The following is a 13,401-nucleotide window of genomic DNA, read 5'->3' on the forward strand; positions in this document are numbered from 1 at the left end:
ATTCATAATTTTCATAAGTATGTTCTCACGCACGTCGATAATATCTAAACTGCTTTCGGCATAACCCTAGAGGCTACCTTAATACAATATGGGTGGCCGACACGTTAAGCTTCGTTATCAACTATAACATTTTACGCTGACACAACCACACAACGGCTTACTATCCTTTTCTTATCAACAAAATGTATGGACCCTCTCTGTCGCACCTTGGACTATTAAAAACAAAGCTGTATTTTCCTATCGGCGTATGTAAGTAATCGATTGTAATAACATCATCACAAGCTCATATCAAAATACGAATCTAGCATATGGTGTGCGGAAATCCGATGACTTTCACAACATCGAGTAACTAAATACTTAATTATGTCATCTCATTACGTTGTGACATGCCACGCGACGCGACACGGCGCGATTCGACCGCACTATTTGACGTTCACCGAATGACTGACTGAATTGCAAGTGACTGAGTCACTTCGGTTTACTGTTTGGAGTTAAGAATTTTTGCATGGCCACTGGGAGCGTAGGGTCTACAACTAACGAGTTTCAAGTACGCAACGCGACTTAGCATGGTGCAATGATTCAAAAATCTGACAATGAGTATCGTCATCTACCATCTATATTACAATACACTTCCGTTTGTTCTATAGAGGATCAATGTTCAATGACTAATGTATACAAATCCCTTCAACATTTTTTATGTATTTACAAATGCATATACGGCCTAGCATTAAATACTACCCCAAGAAGCGTTTGTATGTCTTGTTCTATATCCTTTGCCGTTACGCAAGTATGCCTTATTTCCTTGCCAAAAACCACACCCACCCTATCATTCCAATCTACCCATTGTTATCATTAAATATATGGATTTTGAAGATGTTTTTCCGTTTTATAGTTCGATCACGCCTTCATTTGCCTACACTGGATACACTCCTGTTTTAAGACGTCATGGTAGACAGCGAATACTTGTTTGTAACCAGCCCCATATGATCCACTTTTTGACTTGAGAAAACACTATTAAGTGAGGGGGTCTCGAGTCGTTTGTAACAAGATGTGATTTAACCAGTTAGTCTGCTTTGTTTGCCAAGGAAAGCGTATAAATCTGGCGTTTACAAGCAAGGATGTCAATTAAATGAGATTTACAACTGTTACTTGAACGTAACGCTATCTTGGTTATTAATAAATAATACTTCGTGAATGTAGAAAAAATACATAGAAACCTCATGAGCAAATACATTGAGTCATCACACAAAAGTAATAAGTTTCGATTGTGATAAATTCCACTGTTATTGTGTAACAGAGGAACGAACTGTTACTGTATTGTTCTTTGTACACATTAAATCGACCAATTCACCTGTCAAATATAAGTGATAAAAAAATATTTTAAAAACACAATGTCAAGGTGACAACCCTATTCATAGCTCGCGATATTCAGCCATGACCTGTCGAATGTAAACAAAAGATTATAGGGTAGCAACAAGCTAGCTCTTTATTCATCTTTGCACAGTATCTTTCCAGGGGACATATTTGTTTTATCAACGGAAAAACATGACGAGATGGCATAATATAAGAACGCACGTTTAAGCATATCTATCTATCTACACTAATATATCATAAAGAGGAAACGTTTGTATGTTTGTAACGTTTCCACGCAAACACCACTGGACCGATTTCGAAAATTATTTCACCATTAGAAAGCTGTAACTTCACCGAGTGACATAGGCGTGGTACATATAATATAATATGTACGACGGGCGAAATCTGAACAAACAGCTAGTACTGTATATATTAATACTGTAGAATAGTGTATTCAATTCTGTACGTTGAAAAAGGAAAGCCTAAAGGAGACTTCATACAACACCAGCTAAAAAAAAATTTTGAAATTGTTTTTTGTCTGTCTGTTATTGTCCGGAATTCAAAACTACTGGATTTCGACGAAACGTTTTTTGCTAGCTAGTATTCCCCCTCAAAATATAGGCTCAAAATATATATTTGAATTTGAAACTACGCACGCGAGATCGAAGTCGCGGGCACAGCTAGTATGAAGATAATAATTTTAAATACCTATCACTTGTCTTAACGTAAATAGATACATAGCTTCGTAGCATTTACTCGTGTAAATGACAGTAGAATATAAAAAATAACAATTTCCGATTAAAAATAAAACTGGTGTTTTGTTAAAGAGAATTAATATTACAATGTTATAAGAAAAACGTTGTAATGCATAACCGTATCATTAAATATTTAATTATTCCTTCGAAATTTCATTGCATTTACATTTAAGGCCACGGCTGGAGTGTTACACAATATTTTAGAACATGATTCATAATTTCACCAGTGTTTACATACCTTCGATAGCTCAGTTGGTAGAGCGGTGGACTGTAGAGGTATATCACTGTCATCCATAGGTCGCTGGTTCAAATCCGGCTCGAAGGAGACTTTTTATTTATTTTTTTTATTTTACTCGTATTTTGTTTTATTCTAAAAAAAATACACATTTTAAAACTTACCACCATCATCGAAAAACGAGTCGGTGATGATCATTGGTGATCTAGACCCATCTTGAACGCCTCTCGAAGACATTTTTTAACACTTTCTCACTGCACACTACTTCATCTAATTATTCCCGACATTTATCAAATGGCAAAAAATTAAAACAAAACGCTTAACCTAGAATGGCAATTGACAAATGACAATCGAAGCGAGTTTTTTAGAGAATTCCATATTCAAATTTATTTAAACATTTTTTATCGTTTATTTAGTTTAGAATTCTTGAATACACATTTTCTCTCTAACAACAATTAATAAATTATACGCGATGCAATTAATACGCGAGCTATTTTTATCTATAAAAATAAAGCTGTTTATTTTCCGTGTTCCATTCTTATCAATGTGTTGCAATGTAACAAATTTATTCGGTTTCAATCTTCGAATTATGTAGATGTTCTGATTTCGCTAAGAAGTTCTTTCTAATATCCAGATATAGATAATATATAGCGCTAGTATGGCTAGGGTTGCCCGCCTGAATAATATGGCGAACACAAAGGCAGCCGGCCATTGCCTGTTTGCACAATAATAACACAGCGTTATTTTGATTTAAAAATCAAAACGCGAACCGAACCACGTGCGTCATTGTTTATTTTCAACAATAAATAACTCCCGGTCATTCAACGGCAGTTAAAATAAAAAATAGCTTAGCGACACCCTAATGTTTTCATTTATGCGTGCAATTATTTTGTCTTGTTGGCAAGAGTCGTTTAATTTTGTAAGAAAGAAAGGAGCTGTCTACACCGTTTACAGTTTTTTTTTTTTATTAAAAAAAAAAAGAATTTGCTATTAATTAAAATTTATAATGATGCTTCCGAGAATTTATAGTTCATAAGTTGAAATCACATAAATAAAGTACATATTATTGTTTTGTTCATCGTTTAATAATTATTAGAGGTTTACACGTACATTTTTACTTACTAGACATAGTAATATCTCTGATGCTGGATTCATTTATCATACAAAATTTAAACTAGACCCAGTTTAAACAGAATTTAGCTGTCGTTAAGACTACAAAACAAAGGGTCTTACTTAAATTATATTTACTTTGCATTTATATGATTATTTACAACTGTACATAAATAACTTAAAAAGGTATTATCATTGATGGAAATGATTCCTCTCTCGTCTCTGGCAATATAATGACACTGCCGACTTAACAGACCATATCCTAATTTGCAAATTTTAAAAACTTATTGATTCAAAAATTATAACATAATCCTATTGTAACAATAATAATTTTAACAAATAACATTGTCAGAACTAGAACAAATTTAAATGACGCACTGAAGGCATCGGCTTTCAACTAAAGAGAGCATAATCTAAATCGCTTAATTCAGTCGAACGATCTGTGGTATCAAATCCAAAACAGTACAGTCAGTCCAATCAAAAACCTCGCATCCTTTTTTAAAACAGGTTGAAGAGGAAACTCCATCCGGTATTTTTACACACTTGCAATATTTAGACACAGATTGCAATAATTCTACGTAATATATTCAAACACCTCACCGAAATGCCCTTAATTTATTATATATACTTATGTCCAGGAATAGAACTCACGACTCATACGATACTAGACGACGTGCTCACTATAAAATAGTTAAGATCTATCTCTATCAAACGATATTTATTAAAAATATTTGGCTTGGCTGCATTGCAGCGACTTTAGTTGTTTATCTTCACCGTTATTATTAAGGCGAATGAACTATCAATAAATTTTAATTTTATCGTTAAATAGTCAAAGTTTTATATGTATTAGTATTCTATTAGTTTTATTCCATACCAATTACAAAAAAAAGTGTAGATTTTAACTTGCTCCTTGCATCAATAAACAACAGTAGATAAATTATAAAAATTCTGGCCAATTTTATTTTATGAAAATAATTCTATTTGGAAGTTATGTTTTCTCAGCTGAGCAGTTAAACATTTTTACACAAATCACGATACGTATTCATAAATGGACTACAGCAAATTGCTTTCTAAGCTTAAAACATTTATATAGAAATAGCGGATGGAAATTTTCTTCGTGCAATGCTGCTACAGACAACATAGCAACGTGATAATCACGTGATGGCGGACGCTAGCACAATTATAAATTACCTGCCTACAGGTTGACAAAGGAGCAACACTGAAAAGTTTGCCATTTATCTATTTGATTTATAATCTGTATCTCGTGCCAAACGGAGCAATGGTTCGCGCATCAATGTTTTGTCGATGAAAAACACGACTTACCTAGTTGCAGTTTATTTGGCTAACTCATACGTTGAATGAATCAACGTCATTTTGCCGAATAGCATTTGATTCATTTATAGTGTACTAGCTGCGCCCCGCGGTTTCGCCCGCGTAAGTCCGTATCCCGTAGGAATGTCGACTGATTTTTTGTGTTTGTTACCTCATAACTTTTAATTGGGTGAACCAATTTTTATGATTCTGTTTTTATTTGAATGCTGACGTCTGAGATGGGACTACCATTCAATTTTGGTCTAGTTTTGGCATTTTGAAGACGGTGTAGTTTTTATTAAAAATAATTATTCAGGTGGTTGCTATGTGATTTAACTCAATTAAATACGCATAGACCATAAAATTATCTAATTGTATTTGTCTGATTCTCTCCTTCGACATCGCACATGCCGGACGTTCGAATGCTTTTGGCTACAAAGAAGTATTTTTATGGATAAATTTTAATTTGATATCTTTAAACTTAAACCGTTTCTGAGAAAAAGGTCTTAACAGACAGATAGACAGAAAGACGGACGGACCACCATTAATATAACCCTAGAAGGACTACTATCCTACTTCCTACTAATATTGTAAATGCGAAACTTTGCGAGGATATATATATGTGTATGTTTGTTACTCTTTCACGCAAAATCTACTCAACCTATCGAAATGAAATTTGGTACGTAGATAGCTGAAAAACTGGAATAACACACAAGCAACTTCTTATCCCGATATTCGTACAGATACAGAATTACGGGGGTGAAACTGTGGGGCGCAGCTAGAAAGTAATATGCCAGCCATTTTATGGCAATAATAATCGAACAATTGTTTGCAGTTTAACCTCATTAAAATCATAACAACAAACAACTGGCATGAATTTAGATGATAAGCAAGATACCGGAACGTCGTGAAAACTATTTCGGTGCATCACAAGCGCCAAACGCCCACCACGAGCTCAAATGTACCTCCGTGTCAAAGACCTGCCGCTTTCCAAATCATTTCTCAAATGGAAGGAATTTATTTGGGGCTCGTTTCCATCACCCAGTAATAAATATATAGGATTTTTATATATTCTTTATTAGATATTTATCGATTTTGAAATTTGAAAAATATGAAGTTGCAATATTTAATACTTGTCCCTATTTCTACATTAAAGTGTAGCTCTGATCACTTAATGCTGAAACCTTTGATAGTATTTAACCTCAAATGCAATTTATTTAGTTTTAAGAGTAAATTTTCGATGTCTACCAAGTTTTTCTTTTTATAAGTTGATAATATTTGCTTTACATAGTTATTACTAGTACAAAATATACGCACTAGAGACATAATATCATCAACAGACAATATATGTATATAATTAATCAATAGAAAACGTGATTTGAAATCTATAGAGTATATTAGTCTATGGTAATATATTAATGTAAAATTATTCGTTATTTTTTTAACGGAATAAAAATTTGATTTATTTATATTTTTTAAACTATCGATATTATTTGTCGACTTTTTAAAGTCACCTTGACTTAATTAACACGTGACCAATGAACAAAAGAGACAATGAATTATTTTTAAAAAATTCATGAGAACACAATTTTCATTCAGTGTTAAGCTTTCATACAAGATTCATGCTTTAAACGCGATATAAAATTACAAAAATACATCGTGATTTCATAGCTATGTATTTCTTCCATTTCAATATTGTTCCTAAGAACTGGGATTTTATCAGCAGTGCATCATGACTGTGACTAATTTCCACTACAATAATTTATGGTTTTCATGTAGAAAATAAACAAAATGATATGACGTTTTTATTAATGTTTTAGCTATTAAGTAACCTAACAATAATATTATAAACAATAATTACAGCAAATACAATATCATTGATATGTTTTGCAATCAACGTAATCCCTTGATATGGGTGTAAATCACAATTTAAGAATTTGCAATGTTATATAACGTACTTAACTATTGAAAGTATAAACTTTTTATAATTATATAGATCTTGAATCTATTCTTAGACACAGTTAATTGCGTCATTACGCTTATTTCAGTAAATAAGAGCCGGCCTTGTGTTCAATTTCGCATGCAATACCCATGATGCGCTGTAAAAGTTAGAAAATTTCATGATTTTTGGTTGATCATACCGCTTGGATTCCAAACGTAAACGCGGGAACTCGCATCGATTGTCAATGGTCAAAAAGCGCGGCAAAATCACTGTCAAAATTTCACTTTTTTCTTTATTTTAGCATAAAAGCACTAGCACACACGGTTTTATATAATTTTCAATAGGACAATGTGATTGGACGTGTGCTATGTTGTCGACTGAACGGCGCTGGCTGGCACCGACACAAATATACATGCTTTTGTGTTTAGCACAATCAGCCGCGTCACGGACGGACTGTCAAGCGTATCTTTGTTTGATTTGGGATAATCGCTAAAGATTTTTGTGGCATTTTCATAGTGCCATTATTCTTTATAACAAAAACAACTTATTAGCATGTTATGGAGCAAGTTTATCACAAATGATAATATACTTCTTACTGACGTTTTACGTTTATAAATCGGGTCACAAACTCTATTTCTCAACGAATAAAAAAAAATAAGATTAAATTGATACCATTTATAGGTACGAGTCCGCGTTTTAGTTTAAATAAACTATCCACTTAGAATCTGATATTCATTATTGAATTTCGTACCATCCATAGTACAACACAATACCAAGTGCAACTGTCGTGTTTCAGTTTCGAAATAATTTTACAGGTTATGTGAGACACGTTATGTATTAGACGGTAGCAGCACATTCTAAATTCTAATATCTCATGAAGTTGTTCACGGAAGACATTTAGACCGATCAATCATGCGGAGGGCAAGGGCTAAACCGAGTCCGAGCCCGAGTTACATACGTCATGTTGTTAGCAGCTCGGGACACTAATGAGGGTCTGCTGCGCGTATTTTTTCAGTTATTACTATATTATTTAATATTATTGACTTACTAGACGCTCGTCCCGTATATCAAGATTACTGTTTTATCCCAAGGGAGCATTTAATCGGGATAAAAAGTAACCTATCACCCAAGTCAGCTCATACCCTGTTATGTCTGTGTACCAAATTTCATCAAAATCCGTTCAGTAGTTTCAGCATGATTGACGGACATCATAATCAAACATCCATGCAAAGAAACTTTCACATTTATAATTTTAGTGTGATAGTGTGATGATAACCGCGGCATTTAGCTTTTACTACGAGATCTGACCAATTAGGCTCATATGTACGTCAATTTAATAGCAAACAATTAAAGAGATATATTTAAAAATAGCTTTCATTATTATGCATTAAATAACGAAGTTACCAAGCTGTACTATTTCGTTTTATCCTCTTATCTTATCTAACATTTTGTCAATTAAACATTGTGAAAGGTTCCTGCTATCAACATATTAATATTCGAATGTGATAATTATAATATTGCTGGCGATAAGAGTTTTTAATATGAACAACTCAATATAATAATATCTTCTAAAAGCAAGCAGGCAGAAGAATTGAAATATAAAAAATAACTTACAGGATGCTATCTATTTCGTAAAGTCAATATATCCTACTAATATTATAAATGCGAAAGTTTGTAAGGATGTGGGTGTTTGTTGCTCTTTTACGCAAAGACTACTGAATCGATTGCAATGAAATTTTGAAGTTAGACAGCTGGATAACTGGAATAACATATAGGCAACTTTTTATCCCGATATTTCTACGGGATACGGGTCGCAACTAGTTTTAAATAAGTGTAGAGAGTAAGGTGCTTATGTTGTGGTCGCTTGCAGTTCGTTTGTTTCACTGATTTTGGGGTTCCACATCACGGAGTACAACGATACCATATGTGTCATTAGTGTATGTATAGCATGTCAATAGTGTACGCATAGCTCAAAACTATTAGTCGGATTAAAATTGATTTTTTTTTTTATTGTGTTGGCAATATACTTCAACTCGGGACTTATCCTAGGGCAAGTTTCACCAAATACCGCTTCTGTAGTTTTTGGGACAGAGTGCTAAATATATATAGCATTGACAAGAGAAACAGCGTTATAAAGCGCTTTGAAAGGACAGAATCGCTGCATGTGATGGTTTAATATTTTAAATCATCTTGTTCGTAAAATGATTCCATCTAAAGATTTCCATGCGCAACTAATGTCCCAAAATCCGTTAGATATAGGCGTGATAAAAAAAGAACCTTTAAAAATTCGATAAAATCCAGTCCATGGAAATTCTACAGTAATAAATCAAATGACTAAAGTCCTAACATATGCATCGCCGTGACATCGCCTGACAGAAGGACACATTTACACAGTGATCGCTATTCACTGGACCAACACGTGTTGTGATAGCGATAAGATAACCTTCAAATTTAGGAATTTTCAGTGAGTTAATTATAGTATAAATTCTATGTACAAATTCCAGAGCGTCTTAATTTGCCTAATAAAAGATTTGGGCAATTTTAATTGTAAGTTTCATTCAATTGTAATATTGCAATGACAATTCAAATTACTGTCCAGTTAGATAATAAATAATATCAATTATTATGATTTTAAACACTCAATTTTAAACACTCATTCATTAAGCATCTCTTTTTTGGTAATAAAAGATTTGAAAAACCAGTTAGTAGACTTTAATCATATATGGCACTGGTCACATCCTTTTGAGTTCGAAACGAATCGATACTGATAAATATTGGCTATATTTATAATGATTTTTTCTCAAAAATAACATTTAAAAATAATATTATAAGATTACTGAAAAATAATCTGTTATCGGTAATAATTAAATAGTTAATTAATGTATTCAGAATTCAGATATGAAATTGCGACAAACTATAAGTGCCTATTGCCAATTTAAAAATAAATCTTTCTAATATATAAAATTCTCGTGTCACAGTTTTCGTTGCCATACTCCTCCGAAACGGCTTGACCGATTCCTCTGAAATTTGGTAAGCATTTTGGGTAGGTCTGAGAATCGGCCAACATCTATTTTTTATCCTGATATTCCTACGGGATACGGACTTACGCGGGTGAAACCGCGGGGCGCAGCTAGTAGATTTATAAGCGTGCAAAAATAATATTTATATAATATTATACATCTGACAGGCCCACGAAAACATGTGTGGGTAGGATTGATAAATGTAACGATCAACATTTCAAACTATAGAATAAAGCAACTACCTACCAAATTCTTTGGAAATCAAACGAATCAATAAAATAAAATCCAACAACTTTAAGAAATAGTTAGAAAGGAATACCCATTCTTCTAATACATCATGCTTTAGTATATCCTTTATACCATAATCTAAATGGATTTTACAGAGAAATTCTGATTAAATTCCGCGTCTAATTACAATATCAGATGCTCACTGGAATACATAGTAGAGCAAAAGGCCACGACAGCCAGACCTTACCTATTTTATACAAGCTGCAAATATTTATGTGAATGTATATACAGGTACGAACGACAATCGAATATAGAGTTTGATTGTGGTTACTAGGGCAGGTAATAAAATGGCAACTTGGAATTCTATAAAGCATATACTATTCTTGCATATTTTCTTTGGGATCACTTTAGAAATCTCGTCATCCATTTCCGGACACTTATGATTGTTACCGCCCCCTGCCAAAGACCTTCAAACTTCAATAAATCAAAATTGTACTTTAATAATAATATGACAGTTAAATTTTATATATTATGTTACTTAGGAACCTGACTGTGACTTCCAAAATGGAGGAGGTTATCAATTCGACTGCATTTTTTTGTATTTATTTATCTCATCATATCTCATCTTTTTGCTGGCTATGATTTTTTTTATTTGGTAGTTGGTGTCTGCCATTTGGCACCACTTAAATTTGGTCAAATTCACAGAAAAATTTAAACATGAAAAAAAAAATTATATTAGTGTGTGAGCCAGTAAAGTAGAGACCCAGTAAGGTAAGGAGACCAGTAGGTTTCTTATATAGATTTATAATGTGTTTATCTAGAAAAAAAAATGTTTGTATTTTAAAGAATTGCAAAATCGCTGTTCACAAAACGAGAGCAAGTTGTTCCCAGACATGTGAAGTGTTAACGCCAGCTGACCGAGTATCGATCGACCGCATACCCTTGCCACGGAAAAATGCCCCTTAAGCACTCTCCAACACTTCAACAAGGTATATTCTCCTTGGTGTTGTAATAAATAGTACTCCTATCTATCCAGTTACAGATAATTAACTGAATAATCAGCCATAAGGTATTCGTAGTAATAATATCTCGAAATTCGATATGAAATGACACCGCATTAAGTAATTCCCTGCTAATCGAAAATGGATTAGCAATAAGCAATTCGAATCTTCCGGCTGAAATATAAACATCATTGTCTGTTTTCGACCATAACAATGAATTCATTGCAGGCACCACGTTCAAAATTGGTGACAAAAACTACAACAGCTTTTTCAGGTTATGATAATGTATGTTTTTCACAAAATTATCGTTTCATTCAAAGAACAAGGACATAAATAAAAAAAAGTTCTGTCCATTTCAATTAACGACTAGAACAAGAAAACAAACAAACCTATCCGCTTGTTTAGATGTGGCGTGCCGCGTCCCAAGTCGTCTTCTTCCACATCTACGTCGAATGAAAAAGGAAAACTCTTCGTGGAGCCGACGAAACCGGCTGCCATAGTAACAATTATTTATTTGTCACTTATCATTGCGCGATCATAACGCCGTGCCGCTTCAATGATGGCGGAAGGGCAACTGCGGCGTGCGGATTGTCTACACTCTACGGCGTATGAATCGCGACGCTAACTACGTAAAAGGATGATAGGATGAAAACGAACGGTTGTGGATTTTAACTATTTCGTTTGTGTACTAGGATTTTATCATTATTATATACATAGAACCCGATATAAATACAATTGCAACATACTAAAGTAACTCTGATATGTCTTTTACTTTCGTATATTTCGAATTATACAATGGGAAATGGAAAATGTTGGCTAAAAGATAACAATGAGTATTATTAATGTTACATTTATTGCTTTGAGATAAATAAGTAGATAAACGAGTACAAAAATAGATAACCTTTCCAGAACTAGAGTGCCTAGGACCTAGGTACCTTCTACTCATAGTGCTCGTAATACGTACCTACATAGGATGATTACGACTGGACACACGGTGATTAAAATACATGAGCTAAAACCTACAGTACTTATTGAAATGGCCTTCAACAGAAAATTAATTTCATTTTACTCTTCCCTATAAAGTTGTCTCATACATGATGCAGATTCGATTGGAGTCTGTGCTTAAATAATATCTATGATATAAATTATATTATATATATTATAGACGCCTGTATATATTGCTAAATTATTATTGATATACGTGGTGTATTTCCATAGACAAAACTCTATTTGAAAATGGGCCTATCTATTAATTTATTACTGAAAAAAGAATATTTATTTCCCATTTTTATCCTTGATATTACTGCTTTTATTGATCATAGCGTCATGTCATTTTTCAGCTTAACAATAATAGTCTTCGAAAAATTCACTATCCAACACAATAAATTTAACATTTTGATGAATCAACAAATCAAAAAATTTACTCCTACCCAAAAAGGAACGCAAAATCACCAAGTGATGAAACTGCAATGGCTTTAAACACATTTAAATCTTCGAGGAAGTAAATTGGAGGACTCACCAAACTCAAATACCTACAATAAAATGAAACAAAAACAAAATGAATACATTTTGTATGCAAATAGATTCTGACTAGAAAACAACAAAAGGGTATATAAATCAATAAAATGTTTATATATAGTTCATAATGGCTTGGTCCAGGTTCACCTATAAAATAAAATTCAAAACGTTTATTACGCGTTTATTTATTTTAAAGAATGCTCTTTAAAATAAATAAGTATGTAGATTATGTAATCATAAAAATTCTGTTTAGGTCCAGTTATTTGTCACAGTATAACACAAAAACAAATCAGACTTTTTTCGATTCAAATATGGTGTTACTTAAACCAAAATGAAATTAATAAAACACTATAAATGAGTCATATATTCAAGAAAAACAAATATTCCTTTAAATAACCAGTTTATTTCCTAACACTGTGGCATAATAATCAATAAATACACTAATTTGTTCACTTCTTGGCGGCCTGTTCATTGATAGGGTCTAGTTTGGGTTCTTCGAACTTGAATGAAGGGAATGCAGTCATGTCGACACCAGATCCACCGCCAAACTGGCGTTCCAGCTTCTCCAACTCTGCTTTCAGTTCCTTTTCTACAGCTGGACTGACATCCACTAACTTGCCACCACTGAAAATTCATTTTATGTCATTAATATTGCTTACAATTAGGTGATCTAGAAGTGCCTGATTGCTGCAACTCTACCTCGAACCTATTTAGTTTTGTTTGTGTTTAGGAGCAGTTATATTATAAATTTTACATGCTTTATTTTGAGGTTTTGTTATTGAGTCAGGTCATTCAGTCATCATGAATTGAATTCTATTGCTAACAACTGTACTAAGCTGGTGCTTGGAAGTCACAAATACCTAGTCTTGCCATAAATATTGTAATAAAGAAAAAAGAAAATTGTTAACTGCAAATAACATTTATTACT

At 33.1% G+C, this 13,401-nt stretch overlaps 2 protein-coding genes and 1 non-coding gene across 9 annotated transcripts in view; 1 reads left to right on the top strand and 2 right to left on the bottom strand.

Moving 5' to 3' along the window:
- Positions 1–11,531, bottom strand: part of LOC119828575 (AMP deaminase 2) — a 38,413-nt gene extending 26,882 nt beyond the window's left edge. For 2 of the 6 annotated variants that reach the window (XM_038350771.1, XM_038350772.1), the window contains exon 1: positions 11,345–11,531. In XM_038350771.1, the coding sequence (XP_038206699.1) occupies positions 11,345–11,453 (109 nt within the window). In that variant the 5' untranslated portion in view covers positions 11,454–11,531. Of the gene's footprint in view, positions 1–361; positions 504–2,507; positions 2,668–6,905; positions 7,078–11,344 lie in introns of those variants that run through there. The other 4 variants (XM_038350777.1, XM_038350775.1, XM_038350773.1 and 1 more) reach the window with 4 other exon arrangements.
- On the top strand, positions 2,346–2,433 carry Trnay-gua. Its single transcript is given in 2 exon segments — positions 2,346–2,382; positions 2,398–2,433. It is a non-coding gene; the product is annotated as a tRNA-Tyr (tRNA).
- Positions 11,532–12,822: 1,291 nt separating the features above from the next.
- The window catches only part of LOC119828789 (ATP synthase-coupling factor 6, mitochondrial), a 3,202-nt gene continuing 2,623 nt past the window's right edge, over positions 12,823–13,401 (bottom strand). For both annotated transcript variants that reach the window (XM_038351044.1, XM_038351045.1), the window contains exon 3: positions 12,823–13,097. In XM_038351044.1, the coding sequence (XP_038206972.1) occupies positions 12,923–13,097 (175 nt within the window). In that variant the 3' untranslated portion in view covers positions 12,823–12,922. The remainder of the gene's footprint in view (positions 13,098–13,401) is intronic.

The sequence above is a fragment of the Zerene cesonia genome, chromosome 8 (assembly GCF_012273895.1).
Source record: "Zerene cesonia ecotype Mississippi chromosome 8, Zerene_cesonia_1.1, whole genome shotgun sequence".
Taxonomy (NCBI): Eukaryota; Metazoa; Arthropoda; class Insecta; order Lepidoptera; family Pieridae; genus Zerene; species Zerene cesonia.